The 21,871-nt window shown below is 37.5% G+C and overlaps 12 protein-coding genes across 12 annotated transcripts; 9 read left to right on the top strand and 3 right to left on the bottom strand.

Moving 5' to 3' along the window:
- Positions 1-897: 897 nt before the first annotated feature.
- On the top strand, positions 898-1,848 carry BDF20DRAFT_109664 (small nuclear ribonucleoprotein F). The gene is made up of 4 exons (XM_053074699.1): positions 898-1,000; positions 1,079-1,204; positions 1,273-1,337; positions 1,429-1,848. Exons 1-4 carry the CDS (start codon positions 992-994, stop codon positions 1,499-1,501), a joined length of 273 nt encoding a protein of 90 aa, XP_052932863.1. The 5' UTR covers positions 898-991; the 3' UTR covers positions 1,502-1,848.
- Positions 1,849-3,036: 1,188 nt separating this feature from the next.
- On the top strand, positions 3,037-5,078 carry BDF20DRAFT_889742 (uncharacterized protein). The gene is made up of 3 exons (XM_053082149.1): positions 3,037-3,846; positions 3,939-4,402; positions 4,474-5,078. The coding sequence occupies exons 1-3, from the start codon at positions 3,214-3,216 to the stop codon at positions 4,820-4,822; spliced, it is 1,446 nt and encodes a 481-aa protein (XP_052932862.1). The 5' UTR covers positions 3,037-3,213; the 3' UTR covers positions 4,823-5,078.
- Positions 5,079-5,455: 377 nt separating this feature from the next.
- BDF20DRAFT_838563 (uncharacterized protein) lies at positions 5,456-8,092 on the top strand (the record flags this gene model as incomplete). Its single annotated transcript, XM_053079177.1, has 7 exons — positions 5,456-5,680; positions 5,816-6,000; positions 6,083-6,108; positions 6,223-6,329; positions 6,423-7,059; positions 7,133-7,337; positions 7,447-8,092. The coding sequence occupies 7 exons, from the start codon at positions 5,456-5,458 to the stop codon at positions 8,090-8,092; spliced, it is 2,031 nt and encodes a 676-aa protein (XP_052932861.1).
- A 477-nt stretch (positions 8,093-8,569) lies between these two features.
- Positions 8,570-9,602, top strand: BDF20DRAFT_838562 (uncharacterized protein; the record flags this gene model as incomplete). Its single annotated transcript, XM_053079176.1, has 2 exons — positions 8,570-9,160; positions 9,231-9,602. 2 exons carry the CDS (start codon positions 8,570-8,572, stop codon positions 9,600-9,602), a joined length of 963 nt encoding a protein of 320 aa, XP_052932860.1.
- A 37-nt stretch (positions 9,603-9,639) lies between these two features.
- Positions 9,640-11,246, bottom strand: BDF20DRAFT_889733 (uncharacterized protein). The gene has a single exon (XM_053082148.1). The coding sequence runs from the start codon at positions 11,164-11,166 to the stop codon at positions 9,781-9,783; it is 1,386 nt and encodes a 461-aa protein (XP_052932859.1). The 5' UTR covers positions 11,167-11,246; the 3' UTR covers positions 9,640-9,780.
- A 240-nt stretch (positions 11,247-11,486) lies between these two features.
- BDF20DRAFT_916026 (ELMO/CED-12 family-domain-containing protein) lies at positions 11,487-12,432 on the top strand (the record flags this gene model as incomplete). Its single annotated transcript, XM_053084401.1, has 2 exons — positions 11,487-11,852; positions 11,920-12,432. The coding sequence occupies 2 exons, from the start codon at positions 11,487-11,489 to the stop codon at positions 12,430-12,432; spliced, it is 879 nt and encodes a 292-aa protein (XP_052932858.1).
- Positions 12,433-13,280: 848 nt separating this feature from the next.
- BDF20DRAFT_109855 (uncharacterized protein) lies at positions 13,281-15,470 on the bottom strand. Its single transcript, XM_053074701.1, has one exon. The coding sequence runs from the start codon at positions 15,013-15,015 to the stop codon at positions 13,423-13,425; it is 1,593 nt and encodes a 530-aa protein (XP_052932857.1). The 5' UTR covers positions 15,016-15,470; the 3' UTR covers positions 13,281-13,422.
- On the top strand, positions 15,394-16,228 carry BDF20DRAFT_889725 (uncharacterized protein; the record flags this gene model as incomplete). Its single annotated transcript, XM_053082147.1, is given in 4 exon segments — positions 15,394-15,568; positions 15,584-15,966; positions 16,039-16,128; positions 16,210-16,228. A coding segment is annotated over 1 exon segment (159 nt), but the record flags the coding sequence as incomplete, so codon positions are not given.
- Positions 15,886-16,255, top strand: BDF20DRAFT_889724 (uncharacterized protein; the record flags this gene model as incomplete). Its single annotated transcript, XM_053082146.1, has 2 exons — positions 15,886-15,966; positions 16,039-16,255. Coding segments are annotated over exons 1-2 (174 nt in total), but the record flags the coding sequence as incomplete, so codon positions are not given.
- A 166-nt stretch (positions 16,256-16,421) lies between these two features.
- On the top strand, positions 16,422-17,191 carry BDF20DRAFT_802516 (uncharacterized protein; the record flags this gene model as incomplete). The annotated part of the gene is made up of 2 exons (XM_053076418.1): positions 16,422-16,871; positions 16,940-17,191. Coding segments are annotated over 2 exons (702 nt in total), but the record flags the coding sequence as incomplete, so codon positions are not given.
- A 1,015-nt stretch (positions 17,192-18,206) lies between these two features.
- On the top strand, positions 18,207-18,514 carry BDF20DRAFT_889708 (uncharacterized protein; the record flags this gene model as incomplete). The annotated part of the gene is made up of 1 exon (XM_053082145.1): positions 18,207-18,514. A coding segment is annotated over exon 1 (226 nt), but the record flags the coding sequence as incomplete, so codon positions are not given.
- Positions 18,515-18,750: 236 nt separating this feature from the next.
- Positions 18,751-21,691, bottom strand: BDF20DRAFT_889702 (Sec1-like protein). Its single transcript, XM_053082144.1, has 6 exons — positions 21,488-21,691; positions 21,326-21,406; positions 21,108-21,219; positions 20,820-21,028; positions 19,225-20,740; positions 18,751-19,139 (listed from the first exon to the last, which is right to left on the bottom strand). Exons 1-6 carry the CDS (start codon positions 21,617-21,619, stop codon positions 19,033-19,035), a joined length of 2,157 nt encoding a protein of 718 aa, XP_052932852.1. The 5' UTR covers positions 21,620-21,691; the 3' UTR covers positions 18,751-19,032.
- Positions 21,692-21,871: the final 180 nt, after the last annotated feature.

Here is a 21,871-nt window from a genome sequence, read left to right as displayed (position 1 = left end):
CCCTTTTACCATTACATGCTGGAAAAAGCAATATCAAATGTTCTTTTACGAAAAGATTGTTGTTGTTTAAGTCACCGGCATCTTCTTTGTCTATTCCAAGCTGGAAAAAGCAATATCAAATGTTCTTTTACGAAAGGATTGTTGTTGTTCAAGTCACCGGCATCTTCTTTGTCTATTCCAAGCTGATTTCAAAACTCTACAGCCTTGCTTTTAGTCGACACTTATGCTTATAAATTTTTAATAATGTAGAAGGACTGGAACGTTGTCAGGCAAACGTTGTTTTTATTTTGCAATAATCAGACAATTGGCAGGTTAACCTATACATCTAATGAACATTAAGGAAGGTAAAAAAAAAGCTTCGTACGTTTCATTTGATCTTATCGATTATACTACGACACGATAAATCAAGTATGGTACAAAAGCTTTTCAAACTAAACATCTTACGAATCAGGCCTGCTCTAGGAAAACGATAGCTACAAAAGAATTCTATACAGTCTTTATCTACCGCTGCTGAAAGAAACATTCGGAATCGTACATCTGAGTGAATACCTATGTTATATAGAGCTCGATGCCACGGGACACTGAGACTTGTAGTAGTACTATGTTAAGAAGCTTTCAGAATACGATCGGATTAAAAATTCATTCACTGTAATAAACCGATGATTCCTTCCTTTCCATTCTTGTTGAATTTTGCAGTTTATTGCCTATTCAAAAATATGAAGGTTGATGACAGACAAGACAATAGCTTCTTATTTCGATGCAAATATAAAAGAGTGCCAAATGACAAGACATATCCATGAAGAATCCCATTGGAATAACCAAAAAAAAGGGCGGTAATACTTATGAATTTGACAAAAAGTGGAGCTGGAAAAAAAAAAGAAAACCTCCGTCTGAAAATATTAGGGTGTAAAGACACACAATTCTGGTGCTGAGACTCCTTTTACCTTTCTATTTGTATTTCCTCAAAAACTTATTCATTTTATAAAAGCAAATGTCAGCTGTAAAGTCATCGATCCTTTCTTCATCTCAGTCGTTGATCTTGGAATACTAACGCGCTCTATTTCTCTTTCATTGCTAGTTTGTTCCCGTAAATCCTAAGCCTTTTCTCAACGATCTTACCGGCAAACCAGTAGCTGTAAAGTTGAAGTGGGGTGGTGAATATCATGGCTACCTTGTCTCTGTAGATAATTATATGAACCTTCAAGTAAGTAATGCTCTACAATTACGCGTATCTGTGTTCGAGTCTTAACCCTGTTCTCTTTCTTGCATCAGTTGGCAAATACAGAAGAATTCCAAAATGGTGTGTCTGTGGGTACACTAGGTGAAGTTTTGATCAGGTAATGGCGACAGACGTATTTCTAATTGTGCCCTTTTTATCTCGGCATCGAATTAATGCAAGGTTTATACTTTCATTATTTTTTTGCGCAGATGTAACAATGTGCTTTATATTCGTGGAGTTGAAGAAGATCTCAAATCAGAAGCAAAGATGGAAACCGATTAAAGAAAGGAGTCTACAGTCAAGTAATCAATCTGTTATGTAAACTGCACGATCGAGAGCGAGACGTCGATATAACCAACAGTGTAGAAAAAAGGAAGAAAGAAATGAAAAAGCTTGAATAAACTTCTATTGAAAAACCTTGTATATATACATGTATAAATCAAACAATATGCCAAAACAGAATACGGATCACTTATTTAACATCTCAACTAATCTGACATGGCAGAAACTGGTCACTATGTCTCATTTGGCCGATTTGATGGGATATTCATTAATATTCATGGTGCTTAAGCTATAATATGCAATTGGGTACAATATTCTGATATACGAACCTGTAACAGAATCAACACAAAGTAGTATTTTTTAAGAATGGTACGGTATCAGTTATATGGAGAGGTTCACTCTTAATCTTTTGAAGAAAAGGATTGTTCGGCTAATGATGGTTCATAAAGATAGCAGTGTATGGATGAAGCCAATCAGTATTTTTCCTCTTGGACTACACAAACGATAAGTGGCAAGAAAACTGTGTTGCTACATAGTAATATTCTGTTACGGTTTTTTTTAAGACAAAAGAAGGGGATTAACTGGCACTGCTTCGTTCACCCTTCGTTATTGCTATATATATAATTTTGGTGGCAGTACTAGCATTTGTGGAATTTCCCTTAACCTACGTGCTAATTCTAAAACCAACGTTGTATGAACTTGTTGTACACGCGCATCTATAATATCCTTACTACTTCTACAGAGAGGAGGAAAGTTAAAGCTTGCGATGAGATAAAGAAGAATAATGCTACGGCTCGAGACAACAGTTGCTACTCTCCAAGTTATGAAGAATATGGCAAGCCGCTTTCAAATTACGAAAAATGGAATAAAAAGACTTTGACGCCTTTCACATCCTCCCTTCTAGCCAAACCCTTTCCCCTAAACTGCAAGCTGGGTATCATATCATTAATACGAATAACATACGGAGAATAAGATTATCGTAAAGGAAACGTAAAGGTACTCTATCAAAAACCTGTCAAGAGTAACTGAGAAGGGGGCTTTTGACTGTGAAAGTTTGCTAGTTAGATAGGACATCTCCTCGTCGCATAAAAATCAAAATTGTACTATTGTTGGAAATGTAGGCAGGTTGGGGTTAGACAAGCTAACTGTGTCTTCTAAACTGAGAATAAGGTATTGCTCGATTTCAGTCTCGGACGAGGGCCTTTCAATTGACTTATCAACTGTCCCTTAAACAAAGTAGTGTTGGTTGTCGGTTGTTGCTTCTTTGCATTCAAAGTTGGAGCTATGATTATTATGGTTATGAAAAAAGGTACACAGGAGGTGCCGCCAATTGCTCAGGTAAGATGCTGACAATGACATTTGCAGCAGTAACAATCCTTTAATGAAATATATGAAATATTCAATTACAATTTCTCCTAGGAAAGCCTATTACGCAAGTGAAAAATTGAAATATTCTTTAACAACTCCAAGGCAAAGTATTCGTGATATGAAATTGGGGGAATTGTAACCCACTTTGTATCACTGCGTATGTTCGTGGGGAGGGGGGGGGGAGGAACAAGGCCCGCATCGTTTAATACTTTAATACCTTAGAAAGCAACTATATCAGCATGTGAAAGTTACCTTACGGCCAATTCAGTGTTCTTTATTCTCTTTCCCATTTTTCATCACTGATTTAGAATCTTTTACAACTTTAAGGCTAATATAAATGTTTAATGACTATACCTTGCTTACCTAACAGACTCAAGAATAGTCAAGTGCAGCAATCGCCTGTCCTTACTAATGAACCTCATGCCTTTGAATTGACATGGAGGAATTACTTACCTTCTTTTTCTCAATTTTGCTGTTGTTTGAACAGAAGAGGAAACATTCGACTTTCTGATGACGACGACTTACTCATCGTTCCACCTTATTATAACGACCAAACTTTATACAGAGGAGAAGAGATACAAACTTATTTGATAAACCCGCGAGATTCTGAATTTGATTCTATTTTAAGTGAACAGAGCAATGGTATTTCAGCCCAGCAATTTTTAAGTAGAAATCCTTTTGGTTACCAACAGCACCAACAACCACTAACGAAAAAGAAGAAGAAGAAGAAAGTTTTAGCGAACAGCAACAGCTTTCACAAGAAAAATAGAAGAGGCATTTATTACTCAGACTACCAGCAGCAACAGCATCAGTATAATAATAGCAGCAGTACAGAGACGGATACATTAGTAACTGTCGATGACATCGACGAAGAAAATGTTCTCGGTTCCTCGGTATATTATCATAATGAGAATAATGATGCTGAATTCCTACCAGACGACCTAATCGCCAGATTGATTCCGCAACAGAAAAGCAAGGTATGGGTCGAAAAAGCGATAATGAATAAACAGCCTAAAATTAAAGTTCGGTGTATCCTTATGGCTCTTTTTCTTTCTCAATACGATTGTAGGTACCGACTGATACTTACGCACAGAGTGACCAACATGGTACCCTTCAAGGAACAATTGTTGAAGAAACGCATATGGGAGCACAATTTTCTTCTACTTACGATCATTTGAGCACATTTCGGTCGATACCGGATTTAACGTATACCGACGATGATACCATAGTTACCGGTCCTTCTTCTACCTCTCATGATGTAGCAACGGCACCTATCGTAAATCCCTCAGCTAACAATGGCAATTCGAAACGTACATCATTCATATCAATCGAAGCAGCACAATTGTTGCTGAGCGATAAACTCGACGACTTAACTGAAAAACTGACCTTCATCAAAAAGAATATCATGCAAATTCCCACTCAGTCAAAGAAAAGACAGCAGCATCAGAATGGCCAGAAGGGCAATATAGACGAGGAGGAAGACGAAGAATTTGACCGAACTACGCTCTATACTCTACACCGTCATGACAAAAGGTAAAGGCATGAAAAGCATTTATGTCCCATTTCACCGAAACTTGTTTTAAGCTTTTTACTCTTCTCAATAGCGAGACCGAATCAATAATATCGGAAGTGCTGGATACATACGCCAATACAGATAACCAAATGCCCATTCAAAGTGACGAGACTATACATATAGCTGCAGACAGACCACCTAATCCAGCACCAACTGATAATATTCTGGCTTCTTCTTTATTTGACCAACGCAACGCACCTATGACAACTTCCGACAACCTAATCGGTAATCTGCAAAACTATACCGCTGGAGAACAGTTTCGAACTGTGGATAGTGGAAGACCTATTCATCAAAGCACAACAGTTGGCGATATTGATGACGAAGAAGGCATCTCTGTCAAGACCGTACTCAACATGGGCAGAAAATGGTTTGGCGTTTGAGAAACCGACTTTGCACATCTTCCTAATGGAACATAATTTACGCGGATAGTTTACAGACATATACACGCTCAAGGCTGTATGCTCTTATCTTATACATTTACGCTTTGTAATTTTTTGATGTAAGCTAGCAAAATATCTTTTGCTACACCTTAAGCCGCTTTTTTTTAGTCACAGTCGCGTGCACATTATCAGCATTGCTCAACTTTAAAATAAACTGACGACTCATTTAGCATTGTAGGTTTCACAATCTATTTCAAATATAAACTTATCCAATCTTGAATAAGCGTGCATCCCGAAGCACAGACACTCCGTGAAGGAAGTTACTAATTGAAAAATGGTGTAGTATTGTATGTTAATTGCGATTTATGATTACAATTGTTCTGTTTAGGCTAAATTGTTTACTCGGGCCCTCCGCAACAGTTTTCTCCTCATTCATGAAAGTTGAAAGTTTCTCTTTTTTTTTTTTTTTTTGACACCGAAAGAGGCAATCATTCTAAAACAATGAAAAAAAAAAAAAGCCAGCATAACGCGATGCAAAAGTAGTTTAACTGGTGTCTTTATAAATTTAAAAAAGCTAATATTTTTCAATTACACTTTTTTTTTTTACACTTTCAACTATTTTTCTATCAGAAAATGAACTTCGTTAAAGACCTCTTTCTTACAAAATCTGATAAGCCAACGTTTGAATTTGATAAAGACAACCATGTCTTTCGCAGTTGTCACGCCGAGAAGGGCTTTGTCAGTACTCCACTTGAACCAAAAATGAACAAGGAGGAATGTACTATTGACAGAGTATGGAAAAAGCTCGCTGAGCAAAATAAGGATAAGCCTGTATTCGGGTCTCGCCCATTACTTAGCGTAAGTAGTAATAATAATAGTAATAATAGTAGCTTTAAGCAAACATAGGCTGCTCTTTATTTTCCATCTTTGCTCTCCATATATTATAAAGAATATTCGTTATTGACAAGGTAGTATACAATACTTTGCTCGTAGATCCACACTAAAGAATCTAAACCAAAGGAAGGCGCCAAGCCTAAAAAATGGTCGTATTTCGAGCTCGGTGATTATGAATGGATGAACTACGCTGAGGCTGACGAAAAGATCAAGAAAGTTGCCATGACACTTAAGAAACATGGTCTGAAACATGGTGATATAGTCATTTTGTTCTGTAAGACAAGGTATAGTAACTTTGATGCATTCAAACAGAAATAAATCGCAATCAAGCTCATCGAATCATGATTCAATAATGTTATAATATAGAGCTGAATGGATGATCACTGCTTTAGGTAAAGAATGAGGGGTCGGGGAGAACGAAAGTCTTTTCAATTTAGGCAAAAAGAAATTAGAAAAGAAAAGAATGATTTTTGCTAAAATGATTTCATACATTTTACCATATTTAGCTTGCTTTACTCTCGGCTTAGTTATCACCACTGCCTATGATTCGATGCCCGCTGATGCTGTCAACCACATCATCAAAGAAACTGAAGCAAAGGCTATCTTCACAGAGGTAAGAAATTTAACGAATACAGGCATTAAAGTGTTAACAATAGGTTTGATCATGGTTTCTCTAACAATATAAAAATCAACGCTGAAAAATCAGGTATCTTTGTTCTCGACATTGAATAAAGCCTATGAGGAATTAAAAAAGGAAGACCAACCCAAGTTCGTGTTTTATGCCGGCCAAGATTTTGAGGCATCTGAGGAAGTAAAAAAGTTCAAAAACAGTAAAGCCGAGGATGTGGAGATTGCTCATTTTAATAAAGTCGTGGAAAAGAATGACGATCAGTTGGAAGAGATCCAATCTGGAGAGCAGCCTAAGCCTGATGATCTGGCATTGATTATGTACACTTCCGGTTCAACAGGTGCTCCTAAGGGTGTCGAATTGACGCATAGTAATATTATCGCTGCCATGGGTGCTGCAGAATACCTCATCATTGAATTCTTGAGCGGTCAAGATGATCATTCTTATATTGGTTTCTTGCCTTTGGCTCATGTGCTTGAATTCCTTGTCGAATTCATCATGATATGCTTGGGTATTCCTATTGGTTACGCCAGTATTCGTACCTTGATGAACGAATTTGTTTGCGGCCCCAACGGGGAGGGTAAAGGTGAAGGCGATCTTAAAATGTTGAAACCTACCATCATGGCTGGTGTTCCTGCTGTTTGGGAAAAGATCAAGAAGGGTGTTGAAGCCAAATTAGCCAAACAGCCATGGGCTGTTAGAAAGACATTTGAAGGTAAGCTGTTCATCATGCAATAGTATATGGCGGAGTGAAGAAGTAACCTTTTTATATGATTAAATTTCTACAGCTGCTATTGAACTCAAGTGGAGAATGTTGCAAGTTTTTGGCAAGACCAATAATTTGACCGACGCTTACGATTCAGTTATTTTCAATATGATCCGTGACGTTACTGGTGGCCGCTTGAAATATGGTATTTCTGGTGGTGCTCCAGTATCTTTTGAAACTCAAAAATTCGTCACATCAGCTCTTTGTTTCATGTTACAAGGCTATGGGTAAACATATGATGATAAAAGAAAAAGAAGTTAAAAGGAGTAACAACGAAACAAATTACTGATTTTTTTTTTTTTTATTTATGACGACGTACGTTTGAAAAAACTGTAGTTTGACTGAATGTTGTGGTTTGGCGTCTGTTACTCTTCCCAAGTTTGGTATCATTCCTGGCTCTATCGGCCCTCCTTCCCCTTCCATTGAATTCCGTCTTGTTGACGTCGCTGATACTGATTACAAAGCAGAGAATAATGTCGGAGAGCTCTGGTTGCGTGGCCCGTCGTTGATGAGAGGCTACCATAAAAGACCTGATCTCACGAAAGATGCTATAACTTCTGATGGTTGGTTTAAGACCGGCGATATAGCTCGCTTGAATGATGATGGTACTTTCTCTATTACTGATCGAGCAAAGAATCTCGTTAAATTGGCTCATGGTGAATATATTGCTTTGGAAGCTTTGGAATCCAAGTATCGTAATTGTCACGAGATAAAGAATATTTGTCTCATTGCTGATAGTAACAAGTCCTACATCATTGCTGTGGTTGAGCCAGCTGATGACGACGTGGAGAAGGATACACTCCTTAAAAAGCTCCAGCAAACTGCGTCTTCAGCTGGATGTAATCGTGTCGAAACAGTAAAAGATATTGTCGTAACCCGACATATTGATTGGACAAAGGAGTATATGACCAGCAGTCAAAAAATCAAACGTAAAGATATCGTTAAAGGAAATCAAGAAGAAATCGACAAGATTTATAAGTAAACATTGATGTATATCTGCAAGTTTAGATGAGATATTGAAAGAGTCTTTGTAACGTACAATGATGATTTTTGGACGACTCCTTTAGAAGATGTATACCCCCTCCTTCTTTTCAAACATAGACTAATTGTCATTCAAAGAATAAACTAATTCAGTGTGGGATGGTTTAAAGATTTGTGTGCGTACAAACAATATGAGCATCTAAGACTGATTATCAATAGAAATCTGATATTCTACGCAAAGTATCCACTACCCTTACCAATTATAAGCTACCCATTTGAAGCAGGACGTATGGGAGAAGACTCTTTTTCAATGTATATTATTTAGCTGAACAAGGCTGTAGTATTGAGCGATTTGTTAATTTGCAAATAGCACATAAAAGACACGTATCTCTAAAAGAGTTTTATTGGTCAATTCGATTTTTTTTTAAAAAAAAAGTTGATCTGTGGAGTTAACAATTCCTGATGTCTTGTTCAAAGTATGCCGATATCATTAAAACAGCAAGGTCTCTTGTCAAGCGCAGTACAGACCATTGATCTTCTCCAATCCATATTTTTTAACAAGGATGAATTTCATTTTGCAGAAGAAAAAGAGGAACGACTATTTCAACAACTGAAAAGTTGGGACGAAACAGGCGACTGGCCGGACAACAATACGGATATATCGAGAGCAACCAAATTACAGTTTTTCATCAAAGCACCTGTTGACGTAGACAGCTGTGTAAAAGCAGCACCTTCTTTTATTACTTTACACTGTACTTTATCACTGGTATCATTAACAGACTATCAATTAACGTTGCCTTCGGCTGCGAATGACTGGCTTTCGCGAGACGATCATCAGGCAATGTCTGAAGAATTAAGCAACTATGTTGTTGACGAGCCGATGGAAGATCGATCCACTTGGATCGTAGAAAAAATTCAGCATGTGCAGCAAATAGCGGAAACGTATATTGAGAAATGGTCAAATGACAGAAAAGAAAAAGAGAAACAAGCAGCAGCAACGAATAAATCGGGTCCAATGCGGTTTCTCAGGGAGTGGATTTGGTTCCCTATGATTTATACAAAAAATAAGGTCCAATAGTGATATCACTGCTTCTCTCGTATGCAAATTAAGAATTTAACGCCTTTTTCTTTACAAGTAGAGAGGTGATATTATTGACTGGGCACCGCAATATAAAATTACGGGCTTTTTATGTCCTGGTAAGCCAGGTGCTTTATGTTTAGAGGGACCGGATAAAAAAGTGAGTCAGTTTATCAACGATATCAAAACGATTTCATGGGCCAACATCCCACCGTCACATAAGAAAATGACTTCGAGATGGAAGGAAACAGTAGAAGATTGCCAAAATGAAGAGGAATTGGATTCTCATAGAATTTTCCCTGATATGCAGGAGGTGAAGTTTGATATTCACGGGCAATTTGCCAACCATAACAATTTAAGCATGTTACAGACCTGGATGAAAGAAAAAGGCTGCGGAGAAGCATTTGAGCGATTATTTGAATACGATAGTTAGTGTGTGGAATAGGTAGAATACAATAATAAATAGAGCTTTAATTAAACGATGTTCGCAGCGGATAAATGTTTTAAAAATGTAGTAAAACTGCATGTATACGGCTTTTCCCTAATACCCAAAAGCCAATACGTAACAGCTATTTAGTACTGCAGCAGATTTAAGTCATGAATACACCAGATCATGTTCGTTTCTTTCTCTTCATCTTGGCAAAATACCGTTTACGCTTATTTGTTGGCCATTTTGACAATGACGCCTTTTTTCTCTTTGTGGTTGTTGAGGATGCCACTGCTGTTGATGAGGTCGATGCTGCTGTTGATTTTCTGGTTCTTTTAGCCGGTGCTCTGGGCTGTAACTGTTCAAAAAAAGGATTAAATTCAGCATTCGATCGATCCAGATTGGTAAACCCTTCTAATGGAGATAGATAGCCATCATCTTCTTCGTGTACTTGCTGTTGAGATTGACTATTGTTTGTGGTATTATTATTAGGGTTCACTAAATCGATTACGCTACAATCTGAGGCATCGTCGATATCACTCGTGGCTTGGTATTTGATGTTATCGTCATCATCATCTATCAATATGATTGACCCTTCTGTATTTCCCTCATTTATATTGAAATCAATAGGTAAATATACATCTTCTGTTTCCTTGTGTGGCTGTGATAATTCTTTGTTGGTAACTATATCTTTTTGACTATCTTCTTCATTTAAGAAAGCTGTAAAGTCATCAATAACCAAATGATGGTTATCCCCTTCTCCGTCGCCAACATCTTCTTCTTCTTTAACTTTTAGCCATTCTGACATATCATCGACATCAAGCAAAACCCCTTCCTCATCTTTTTCTTTCTTTACTACGACCTTCGAGCTGTTCATTTCGGATAAAGTAGATCCACCGGCTTGTGCTCGACTGCGATCAATATTAGAGATGATGTTATAGGGAGAATTTGCATTGGTATTATCGGTTGTAATCTCTTTCCTCTTTGCTGTCGCTGCAGTGGTTGTTTCCTTGCCCTTTTTATCAAAAATTACCGTTTCAGTACTTTTGTCCGAGAGCTTTTTTCTTTGCGTTAGATATCTCGGTAGCTGAGGTCTGGGCGAGATCGTTTCAAACCATTCATCCTCTTCTAAAGTATCCACATTTTGCGCTAATGATACTGGAGTTTCATCTTCGTCTTCGCTTCTGTCAATAATCACGCGTTCTTTTTTTACTTTTTTGTTAGGAGTTATGTTTGTTTTTGTGCGGTTATTACCACTACGACTGCTACCTCTGTTACTGTTATTACTGTTTTGTGCTTGACTCAGTCTCGAAAAGTGCTCTAGTAGCTTTTTCTGCTCAGTTAAGTGTTCTTCTTTACTTATTTGCAAAGCAAGTAGTAGATCCGGATCGTCTTCTTCCTTTTCTTCTTCTTCTTCTTCATTTTGGTGCTGTTGCTGCGATTTCTTTAATCTACGCAATTGGGCAAGTGCATTTCGTTGTTGCTGTTGGCTTCGTTTAAACAACTCTTCAATAGTGAAACTCTTTTGAGAACTAGTCCTGCTGTTGGTAGTTCTTTGCGAAAACCCCATGAAGAGAATGCAAGCAAGTTGATGCAATTGCCGAAAGATGACCTGTGATTGACTCAAAGAAGTACTTTCAGGAGTTCCCTTTTCTTTTTCTTTTTTCTTCTTTTTTTTTGATTTTTGTGTTTATAATTTTTCATCCCGCTTCGTTTCGTTCTCTTTACGTTAGTGACCATAGCATGAATTGGATCATCCTTTACGTGCTTGATAAGATATACAAAATACCTATATTATTGAGACTTTACAAATGCTTCAAATATATAATACATTGTACTACGGAAACAAGTGAAATATATCGTCTATGTTCTTGTTCTGTTTCCTCCTCAATGACAACTTTAGTAGAAAAACACGAGAGTAAGAAGAAACAGCTGCAGTTATCTCCCATCTCTAAACACATCGTGCAACGCATCCATCGTTCCATCTACCACTCCCGAGAATTGATCAATGAGAAAAATCTTTTATATGAGAATAAAGTATATAGCCTTGATATAGAAGCTATAGCAGAAACCATTATGTACAAAAAGCAGTTTCCTCTGCATGTACGATTCGACATAAATTCAGCACCTGCTCAAATACTCCGTCAAGCATTGTCTCGGATTCATGGATATCAATTGATTTTAGCACAAGTTGAAGAAGAAATCGCTGAAAAATACAAGTCTGAAAACAAAGAACATGAGAAAAAGTTACTCGATGTAAGAATTCTTTATGTTGCATTCTACCATTCCATCCAAAGCATAGCTGACACATCATATAATATAGCTATGGAACGAAATGAAGCCCAATACTCCATTAAATTCGCGAATCTCTAAACAGTGGGTAGATATAGGGTTCCAAGGTAGTGATCCTGCCACTGATTTTCGTGGAATGGGTGTTCATGGTCTCAATGATCTGCTCTATTTTGTACAGCATTATCCTACAATAGCACACTCTGTCTTACAACATGCTTCCCATCCTGTTTACTGGTATCCTTATGCTATTGTGGGTATCAATATAACTAAATTCGCTTATCAGCTATTAGAAACCAAGAAACTACAGTTGCATCTTTTCGAATACGGAACAAGCCTAGCACAATTTACAGATTTTTATTGTTATTTGTTCTACACATTTAATCGGTTCTGGGTTAATCACGAACCGAAACTGACAGTAATGGATTTTGAAAGGAAATTTAATGACTTTAAATTACAAATAGAAAAAGATTTATCATGTGGTAAAATTAATATGAATATTATTTTACAGAGAAAAAAGAACGAAAATGATGGCGCACGATTTTAGAAAAAAAATGTAAATACATAGGCTATACAAACGATAATGCAATAAAATGAACAAAAACATATTTATAAAAGCTATAAAGCAGAAAAAGGAACTTTTTTTTTGAGAGTATGAAACAATATAGTGGGTGGAAAGCGAAAAGAGGAAGAGAGAGAAGTAAGGAAAGGGATATGTTTTCAATATAATAATAGGAATATGTACGCCATCATACCAAACGATTTAATCAAAAAAAGCTGGCACAACCAAAAGGTAAGCCTCCATTATTATTACTACTTAATCCATTCATAGCACTGTCATCAAAGTTGTTCTCAAGATTGGCATTGTTGAGTATTTGCGATGGATTCAAGATAGGCGTATTAGTATCAATATTGTTTATATTTTCTAAGTTTTGCTGCTGTGGTGGCTGCTGTAGTGGCTGCTGTAGTGGCTGCTGTGGTGGCTGCTGTGGTTGCTGTAGATTTGCTGGTGAGGATATACTGGATTGCTGTGGTTGCTCAAACTTCATCTTTTTGGTGTATTTCCTTCCACTGACAGGTGTACTGGCTCCACTAACATTTCCATTATTATTGTAACCGCCAGTACTATTGCTCATGTTTTTTACATTCGAACTATTACTGTTACTGTTAGTACCTCCAGCGCCATTACTACTACTACTACTACTACTACTACTTTCATATCGCTGTCTCTTTTTTATGATATCTGTTTTCATTGACAAAGGTCTACGCTCATGATGCAGCTTAAGATATAAACCACAAGCATTACACAGTGGTGCTCCTTCATCATCCCGTCTCCATAAAGGTGTTGTTGTTGTTGCACAATTTGAGCATACTAACTGTGAGGCCTCGTCATCCCTTGCTTCTTTTCTTGCATTATGGGGTTTCAATGTTTTAGGCCTAGGTGCGTTGTGCAATTTTTGACTGCAAACAATTAAAAACGAAATGTAAAATTTTTGACCGAAACCTAAATCATATTAAACTCACATGAATAGACTTACTATAAACCACATGCGTTACATAATAATTCATCATCAGCTGATCTTCGCCAAAGGGGAGTGCTGGTAGCTCCACAGTTTGTACAAATGGGTTTAGATTGATTATCCGTCAAACTCATGTTGCTTGTACTGGCAGTGGCACCATTAGCAGTGTTGGTCACAGATGGGGATACAGATGAAGACGTAGATGTCGAAGTGCCGCCGGGAGTTGTATATGGGTGAGAATTTGTGTTATTATTTGTTATGGAAGAATTGTTACTATTCAAGTGCAGAGCAGAAGGCTGTTGCTGCTGCTGCTGTTGTTGTTGTTGTTGAGAAATGGCAAGTGTTTGTAGATGGAAGGGAGCAGGTGAATGAGGATGTTGTGGTGGAGGTATATCGTAAGGAACAGGCGAAAATGGGGAACAGGCATAGGGCGATTGAGGTTGAGAAGGAGGGTTGGAGGGAGAGAATGTTTGTTGATGAGGATGAAGCTGTTGCTGTAACTGATTCGGCTGTGAATGCTGCTGCATAGATTCCAACAATTTATTACGTAAGGTACTTGCAGCAGGTGGAGGCATTGTGGAACCAGAAACATACATGGCATCATTCTCAGATGGTGCGGGTTGGGGTATCATGTGTACTGTTGCTCCTGTCTGATACGTCAAATTTCCTAATACGCTTGCATTCTGACTTGAATTGTTACTGTTTGTATTATTGTCAATATTGTTGTTAGTCGTACTATTGTTATTGGTTGTATTATTCATGAGTTGATTCATTGGTGGCGGTGAATAATATGGATTGGAAGGCGAAGGTATACCAAAATCCCAACCGTCTGCCATGCTCATACCCATATCTGTTGTAGGAATATCTGTAGAAGTGACCTCATTAGCAAAATTTGTACCATTGAAGGTATTAAAAATATCATCTAACTGGACGATCTCTCCATTGGTTTGATCCGAAGTAAATTGTGGTAATGCAAAATTTTGCGCAGAAGCATTGGCATCGAACATGGTCTGATCGTCTAAGGTAGTTGGAATAACTAAGCTTTGTTGCAGCTGTTGAAGAGGCTGCTGCGGCTGTTGTAAAAATTGTTGCTGATGATGCTGGTGCTGTTGTTGTTGTTGTTGTTGTCGTTGTTGCTGTAACTGGGGCATCGAGTTCATAAACTGTATATCAGCAGAACCATTATCATGATGGACAACCATGTTGATATCATTATCGGCTGGTTCCATTTTGACGACAGAATTGTCTGTTGCTGCTGTATAGGGTTCCTTTTTGACATGAAGATTGTAATAGGCTCTCTTTTTACTATGTTGAGGCGGTTGCGTTATGACTGTGCTGGTGATCGGTATCAATTTACAGTTACTACTAAGCCTACGAGCAGTTGTAATAGATAGCTTTCGAAAAGACCCCCGAGTATTTGACTTTTCGTTCAAAAGGTGCTGCCGAAACCATAAACGCCATGACAGGTTTTCCAATCTTGAGCCGTTTTCTAAAGAGTCCCTGACTTTGGAACAGACTCTCCACGCTTTGGATAGATCTTCCTCGCAGTTAAGAGCTGAAAGTGGCGTGAAGGTTTTGTTACCTTTGATCTTCAACACAAGTGGTGCCATAATCTATGAGTGTTCTACTGTGAGGAAGATGCGGTGCAAAATAAATAATGATATATAGCAAAAAGGAAGGTAAAAGGAATTGTGTGTATATAAGTGGGCTATTGATAGAAAAAGAGTGTGAGGAAATTTAAGGCTGTCGTTGAAAAAGACGTAATGAACAAAAAGAAATAAACAATTAGCAAAAATTATTCGTTTCTACATAGCAACAACCAAAAAAAAAAAAAAAAAAAAACTTGATAAAAAAAAGAAACCTTTTAGCCTGACGCTTAAAATGATCGGCAGTTTAATGAGAGTTGCCGAACGAAACAGAATACAGTATTTTACCTTATATTTTAGACGATTTACAATTTTTAATGAACAATATACATTTTAATTTTAGATTTATTAAAAAATATTTTTAGAAAAGTCCATAGTATTTGGATATTTGGATACTCAATTATTCAGTGATATTCAAGCAGCATTAAGGATGACATACAATCGAACCCTAGAAATTAGTCTCTATCAGTAAGAAAGTCGCCAATAATGGTTTTATTGATGTTATCTTGCAATAGGACAAACTACAAAAAGCTTGACAACTTTTTTACTAAATGACGATGTGTTCCGAGACCAACAAGATATTCGTTGGTGCCTTTTTTGGACAAGAATTCCAAAAAAAGTTAACTTTGAATTGATTGACATCAAACCATTGATAGAGGGCTGATGGTCATAGTATAACAGATACCATAGCGGAATGGGATGGTTATATTAACTGTTGTCAATGTTTTTGTATGCGTTCATGGGTGACTTTCAAAGATAAGCACTATAAAATATATTGCTCTCTTAGAGTCAAATGTTGTCTCTTTCACTTTTATTTCACGTTTTTAAGATACATACTATGACCCATGTTCAAAACAATAATTTATGAAAAGAAAAAGCAAATTTTTGAAAAGAAAAAATCAAGTGCTGTTAATGGTAACTTGCCTTTTGAAAGCCTATATACCTGATCATATATATACGTAGAGATTAATCATCGTGTACTGTTAGATGTAACGTGTATTGATTGCGGTAAAGGGGGTCATTACACCCAACAATACTTTAAATGTCAATTGTATGAGACAGAAACTGCAGATCAAGGTAAGCACCTCATGTGGCTTCAAAAGTTGGTAAATTCATCGTTAGTAAGCGACCTCATTGTACCTATAGTTGGTTCGATAGGCAGAAAACGCAAACAGAACTTTGAAATCAAGAAGGAAAAGAAGAAAGCAAGGAAAGAGAATAATGAAGAACCGGATAAAGACAATACCTGTTGTACCAAATGCAAGCAACCAGGACATAAATCGGTGCGTTCTCCTCTGTGTCCTCAACATGTATTATCAAAGGCAGAGGTCTTTCAACATCATTTGGGAAGTAATTACAAGGCGTTTACAAGAAGGTTGCCTCTTGATAACTGCGTTTTTGGTGACTATCGCAACACATTCAAGTCAAAAGTTGTTGAAGCTTGTTCTGTTATCCGAAACTTGGTTCTTAGAGCCAAGCTCTTTGTGAATTATTACGTCTTGGAAAATGCCACTCTTGCTGAGCCAAAGTGTATTAAATATATCTTTACACAAAATTTTTGGTACTCTATCATACAGCTAGTGAATGGACAAAGACCAACAAATAGTAGGCTGATATCACAACAATTACTGAGCTCGTTTGATTCTTTTAAAACGACTTACCCTAAGATTGTCTTCCCTGTCAAGCTCTTTCCTGGACTTAGTCAAGCCATTACAGAAGCATGCACCGAAATTGCTACTTCCTATACGAACAGTATAGTGGAAAATTTTGAGGAGAAACTTCTCTATTTTTTGATATATAAAATACAAACGGCATTTGTGGTAAGTTGCAACTCAATATTACTTGGGGTCTTACATGAATTTTAAAAAAAAGCTCTCATCTTGCGTAGTGTATGCCTTGGAAGCTTGTCAAAAAGGTCACAAGTGATTTCTGCTATCAAGAGATATGCCAAGGAAAACCTAAATGGCCAACTGATGACTACCTTACCAAAGATATAAAAGCAAAGATCCAAACCTTTTGTGAACCTTGGAAGAAGAAGCTGGGGAAGAAAGTGAACATGAAGACATTATCTGCTGATCCTGGGTCTTTCGTACCCTTTTTGTTATCTTTGAACGCAGAATTTGAGAGCGAACACGATGATCATAAACCATTTGACGTACGACGACGTCCTCTTCCAAAATTGCTATCCTTACTGCCAAAGGTTTCCGTTCAATGGAGGTTCATTACCTTGAGCGTGAACGCTCTGTCTTCTTTTGTGAAACGTTCTTTACCCCGCAATTACCAAAGCCAATTAGAGCTGTTTTTCCATGTCTTTGATTTCAAGAAACTCAGGTACAAAAGGTAAGCATACAGTTAATACGGTATGCAGTCGAGTATAATGTATGAGGTTTAACTTCTTGGGCACATGTAGTATCTCTGAACTTACACCGAATGGTGATAACAAAGAGCTCTTTGGTAATATTGTCAGAACGGATGGGTTTTCAGTTGACTTTCTTTTTTATAAAAGACAACAATCTGGCCATGGTGCCTCGTTCCAAAAATTTGACCTCACTCTTGATGATTTCTCTCTGGATGAAGTTGACAATACTTATTTACCTATTACCCTGGATCCCGGAAGAAAGTCTGTTTTTACTGCTGCTATTGGCCTTGAATATAACAGACAAGTGCGAAGATGCACTACATCCGAACACTATCATATGGCAGGGTCAACGAAATATTGTAAGAAATTGAACAGTATAAAAGCTGTTACAGGAATAGATCTAGTAGAAAGTCAAATCCCCTCGTCAAAGACCTCTCGTCTAGGAGTATATGAGGGTTCACCAGTTATATGCTCAATAACTTAGACGCTCTCTTTAGTTTTTATGGACATGAAACAGCAAAGGACCGGTTTACGTTGTACCAAGGAAGGCAAAGAGCACCCGAAACTATGGCCAACATGTTGACTCATGGAACGGCCAAGTACAATCGCAAAAAGAGAAGCAAGGCAAGGAAGAGGAAAAAACAGCAGAAGAAGAAGAAGAAGAAAGGAAAGAATGTTGACAAACAGCCGCCAATCAAGTGAGTATCAATGAATTACATGTTCATCGTTTAGCTTACGCGCTGATTGATAATTTTTAGAAGTGACAAGAAGTGGAAGGCTGATAAGTACTCAGGATTCCCTAGAAGGGTACCATTGATTGTCTTTGGTGCTGGAATGTTTGGAAAAGATGTAGTAAAATTGAAAGGGCAAAGATGTGGTGTTGTCGGTAAACTATTTGCAACTCTGAAGAAACGTGAAGCTGAAGGTCAATTGATTGTTGTCACAATCGATGAATTCAAAACCTCTAAAACATGCAGCCTCTGTTTCTATGATGATATGCAAATTGTTAATACCCCTGGATTCAAGGGTACCGGCGTTCTTCATTGCAAGCAATGTCTAAAGCTATGGCAGAGAGACATTAACGCCGCTATCAACATGATGACTATATCCCAAGCAGTTTGGTCTGGAGCGGGAAGACCCGACATTTTCAAGCCAGCGAAGAAGAAGAAATAATCGCCGTAATAAACACGGTTTTCCTTGTATTTCAAGGATTTAGATCATTACAGGTGAGGAATAGTACGGTTTTTTTTTCTTTTTTTTTTTTTTGTTTCGCACTGCTAACAAGTTTTTGGAATTTGAATCATTGTTTAAACGGTTTATATTTTGGTCTACAACACAATTGCAACTCATCTAAAATGAAAATATTAATCGTCCAAAAAAAAATGTATTTCATCTAAAATATTAGTTAAAATACTGTAGCTTGCCGTAACACATTTCTATTTGAGCAAAATTCTCTAAACTGGGCCAATCAGGAAGGTCCGTGCATACAGGAAAAAAATTTTCATTGTCCAAACTGTACAAGGTTTTTCAAAATGAGGAGGAATAGTCTTATGAGTTTGGATCGTTCTCTAAACGTGTCTTTTACATCAACAAAAATAAAGTAAAAAGTACAAAGCACGACTTTATTCAGACTGTGCTTGAGGAGGCTGCTGTTGTCTATGGCTTATGATAGGAGACAAGATGGAGTTCCCGTTGATAAGCTGCGTTGTCGCCACCAGATAGTCACGACCTATTCAAATTGAGTCGAAAAAATTCAGACTCTTTTTTGTTTTCCCACTCCATTGTTATATTCCACTTTTGTAACAAAAATTTACCTTCATCATGTTGAGCTAAAAATCTTATAGCAGAGACTTCTGTGTGTGTGCAACCACCTAAAAAGAAGATAATCGTCGTTTTTCCATGGTTCAAATTATGTCTCTTCACTCGTTCCATTGCTGCGTTAGTCTCAGCTGTGCCGTAGTCCACAGTCTGTTTAATGTCGAACGCTTGACCGGGTAATAATTTTAGAATTTCCTCCGATCCTCGCCAGGTGTGGCTATAGTCACTGTCATTGTTACTATGACTAGTGCCATTATTGATGCTGCTGCTGTTAGACGTATTGCCGTTGTTCAACTGGATAAAGTTGGCCGTGCTTTGTCCAACATACGAAAATAGGCTCGCTGTACCTGAGGAAGCTTGATGAGACCCTATTCCTGATAACTTTTGCATAGCTGCTTGCACTAAACGAATGCTCATAGGTGCATAGCCCGAATAAACGTAGGAGATATCGTTGGGATGTAATTCATTGACATCATCCACAATTAGCCGTAAAGAGCGTCGACATTGAGCGAATGTACTGCGCGGTGTAGTGTTTGTTTTCTTTATCCATAATCCCAGCTTTGTCAATCGATGCAATGTCTCAATATGTTCATAGCCATACGTTTGAACAATCTCCCTCTCGAAATGATCAAAGTTCTTCTGTTTCAATCCACCTTGCGTTAACGATATTAAACAAAGTAAACGAAGGACTTGTACCAGCGGTTTCTGTTTATCAATCATCTCTTCAATGTATTCAGCTTCTTTGATGCTGTCAATCCCTGCCACCACATTTTGTTGTACTTCCAGCACGCGGTTGAACTCGTCGGTAACAGTATGACTGATGATTTCCTCTGCAATGCCTGTATGTATTTTCAGTGATTGATGCTCTTGCTGTAGCTCACTTAAGCGACCAACAAAATCACGAATTTGAGCTACGGTTTTGGCGTTATGCCTCTCTTCGTAATTCTCATTGATCCGTTTGGCAATTTTATTCAATTTGCCACCCACTACGGCAAAATTTTGATCGCGTAGTTGGCCAAATAATTTGTCCGAAGAATTGAGGACATATTTCTTCTTTTTGCTAGCATTGGCTGCACTGCTGGTATTACTTGATTGTTGTTGCTGTTGAAAGGCCTTTTGGTTTTGCTGCTGTTGTTGTTGTTGTTGAGAAGGGTTGATTAAAGACGCATCTAATTCGACAAAACAATGTTTAATACCAAGTATTTCGTCAATTAAGCCTTCATACGTCAATTCTGTGCATAGTGGGGTAATAAGGTCAACACTCCTATCCAAAATTATAATTTGATCAATGTGATTGGACACAGTATTTAGTAGAGTGTGTGGTTGTCTGGATATTGACGTATGTGGTATATCCGCTGCAGTAACATAGTTTTCTCGTCGCATACGCAGTAAAAGATCTGCTAGCTGTTTGGCACCATCTCCTTTACCAAGGATACGTGGAAATAGGCCATAAATTGATTGTAGTCGCATCAATGCTTTGGCTGCATAATAAATAGGAGTTTGATCTCCGTCCTTATTTTTCAAAAATAATCAACATTAATAAAACAACCATCAAAGAGTAACAGGAGTATTGTAACTGTTTTTTGCTTACTAGATAAATCTCTTTCCATGTTGACGGCTCAAGTTCCATTGATATCAGATCATCTTCACAAGGTATCCAGTCCATGGCATAATCGCCTATAGTAACATCACCTTTCACGCCTTCTTCTTCTAATATTCTTTCGCAAACTAATGTACGCTCAGGTACGAAAAAGAGCCAGCAATCAATCTTGGAAGCATTCAAAAACTGTTTTATATGATCTGTTTTACACAAAAATGGATCGTCAGCAGAGTATCTTTGCTTTCAACATTGAAATCGTTGCTAGTTTTTGCTTTTTACTTGCTATATAACGCATGTATTGTAATTTTGGTCGGCAAATATAAATTAATCCAGGACAATCTGTTTCAGGAAGTTCAGCTTCGAGATGATAGATCTTCTCGACCCCATGATCCTAACGTCAAGAGATGCTAATTTGTCAGATTACAACACATACGCTTCTATTCTCAAGTAAAAAAATGTTCTTGCTTTTCGTGATGGATTATAATGTGTGGCTATACCTTCAATAAAGTGTACTCTGCGATTAAACTCAAAGGTCCCGTCAATGTTGGATCGAGCACAAGACCCTTTTTCCCTCTAACCTACAGACAGGTAAAAATATATTGGAGGGTAATCAGTTTGGTAGACTTCTAGTGCGAGGACTCTTAATGAGCTAATCGTACTTTATCTAATAATTCAGGAAGCTTTTTACGTGAAAGCTCTCTAAGTTTAGCCAAGTTTAACGGTGTATTACCGAGATGTGCTGTTGTTGTTGCTGATCCCGGTGTTCCTGAAGTTGTCCCTATTATACTCATGTCAAACTAAAGAACAGTGGTATATTTTGACGTTTTGCAGTATAAAGAGATAAAGGTACAGAAATGAAAAAGGTTGTAAAAAAATAAGAAGGGTATATTGTAACTGCATTTTTTTTAATGCTCTGCGTAGGTAATTGCCATTCCGCGTTGCATGCCTAAAAAAAAAAAAAAAAAAAAAAAAAAGAGAGAGAATTTCATTGAAATTCTACTTTTTCCATTTCTTACATAGTTAATACTTATATGTGATATTAT

This window comes from Mycotypha africana (assembly GCF_025528875.1).
Source record: "Mycotypha africana strain NRRL 2978 chromosome Unknown BDF20scaffold_10, whole genome shotgun sequence".
Lineage (NCBI taxonomy): Eukaryota > Fungi > Mucoromycota > Mucoromycetes > Mucorales > Mycotyphaceae > Mycotypha > Mycotypha africana.
The sequence above is the reverse complement of the archived record's forward strand: the minus strand, read 5'-3'. Positions and strand labels throughout refer to the sequence as shown.

What these genes read in the sequence shown, in the direction of transcription:
- BDF20DRAFT_889702 (XM_053082144.1), bottom strand. Translation starts at nt 21,619, where the DNA reads ATGAGTATAATAGGGACAACTTCAGGAACACCGGGATCAGCAACAACA. An exon ending in ATACATGCGTTATATAGCAA is followed by an intron (nt 21,029 to 21,107) that starts GTAAAAAGCAAA and finishes TGTGTAAAACAG; the next exon opens with ATCATATAAAACAGTTTTTG. An exon ending in CATGGAAAGAGATTTATCTA is followed by an intron (nt 20,741 to 20,819) that starts GTAAGCAAAAAA and finishes TTGAAAAATAAG; the next exon opens with GACGGAGATCAAACTCCTAT.
- BDF20DRAFT_109664 (XM_053074699.1), top strand. An exon ending in ATAATTATATGAACCTTCAA is followed by an intron (nt 1,205 to 1,272) that starts GTAAGTAATGCT and finishes TTCTTGCATCAG; the next exon opens with TTGGCAAATACAGAAGAATT. An exon ending in CTAGGTGAAGTTTTGATCAG is followed by an intron (nt 1,338 to 1,428) that starts GTAATGGCGACA and finishes TTTTTTGCGCAG; the next exon opens with ATGTAACAATGTGCTTTATA.
- BDF20DRAFT_889742 (XM_053082149.1), top strand. Translation starts at nt 3,214, where the DNA reads ATGACTATACCTTGCTTACCTAACAGACTCAAGAATAGTCAAGTGCAG. An exon ending in TTCCGCAACAGAAAAGCAAG is followed by an intron (nt 3,847 to 3,938) that starts GTATGGGTCGAA and finishes ATACGATTGTAG; the next exon opens with GTACCGACTGATACTTACGC. An exon ending in CTACACCGTCATGACAAAAG is followed by an intron (nt 4,403 to 4,473) that starts GTAAAGGCATGA and finishes TCTTCTCAATAG; the next exon opens with CGAGACCGAATCAATAATAT.
- BDF20DRAFT_889733 (XM_053082148.1), bottom strand. Translation starts at nt 11,166, where the DNA reads ATGGGGTTTTCGCAAAGAACTACCAACAGCAGGACTAGTTCTCAAAAG.
- BDF20DRAFT_109855 (XM_053074701.1), bottom strand. Translation starts at nt 15,015, where the DNA reads ATGGCACCACTTGTGTTGAAGATCAAAGGTAACAAAACCTTCACGCCA.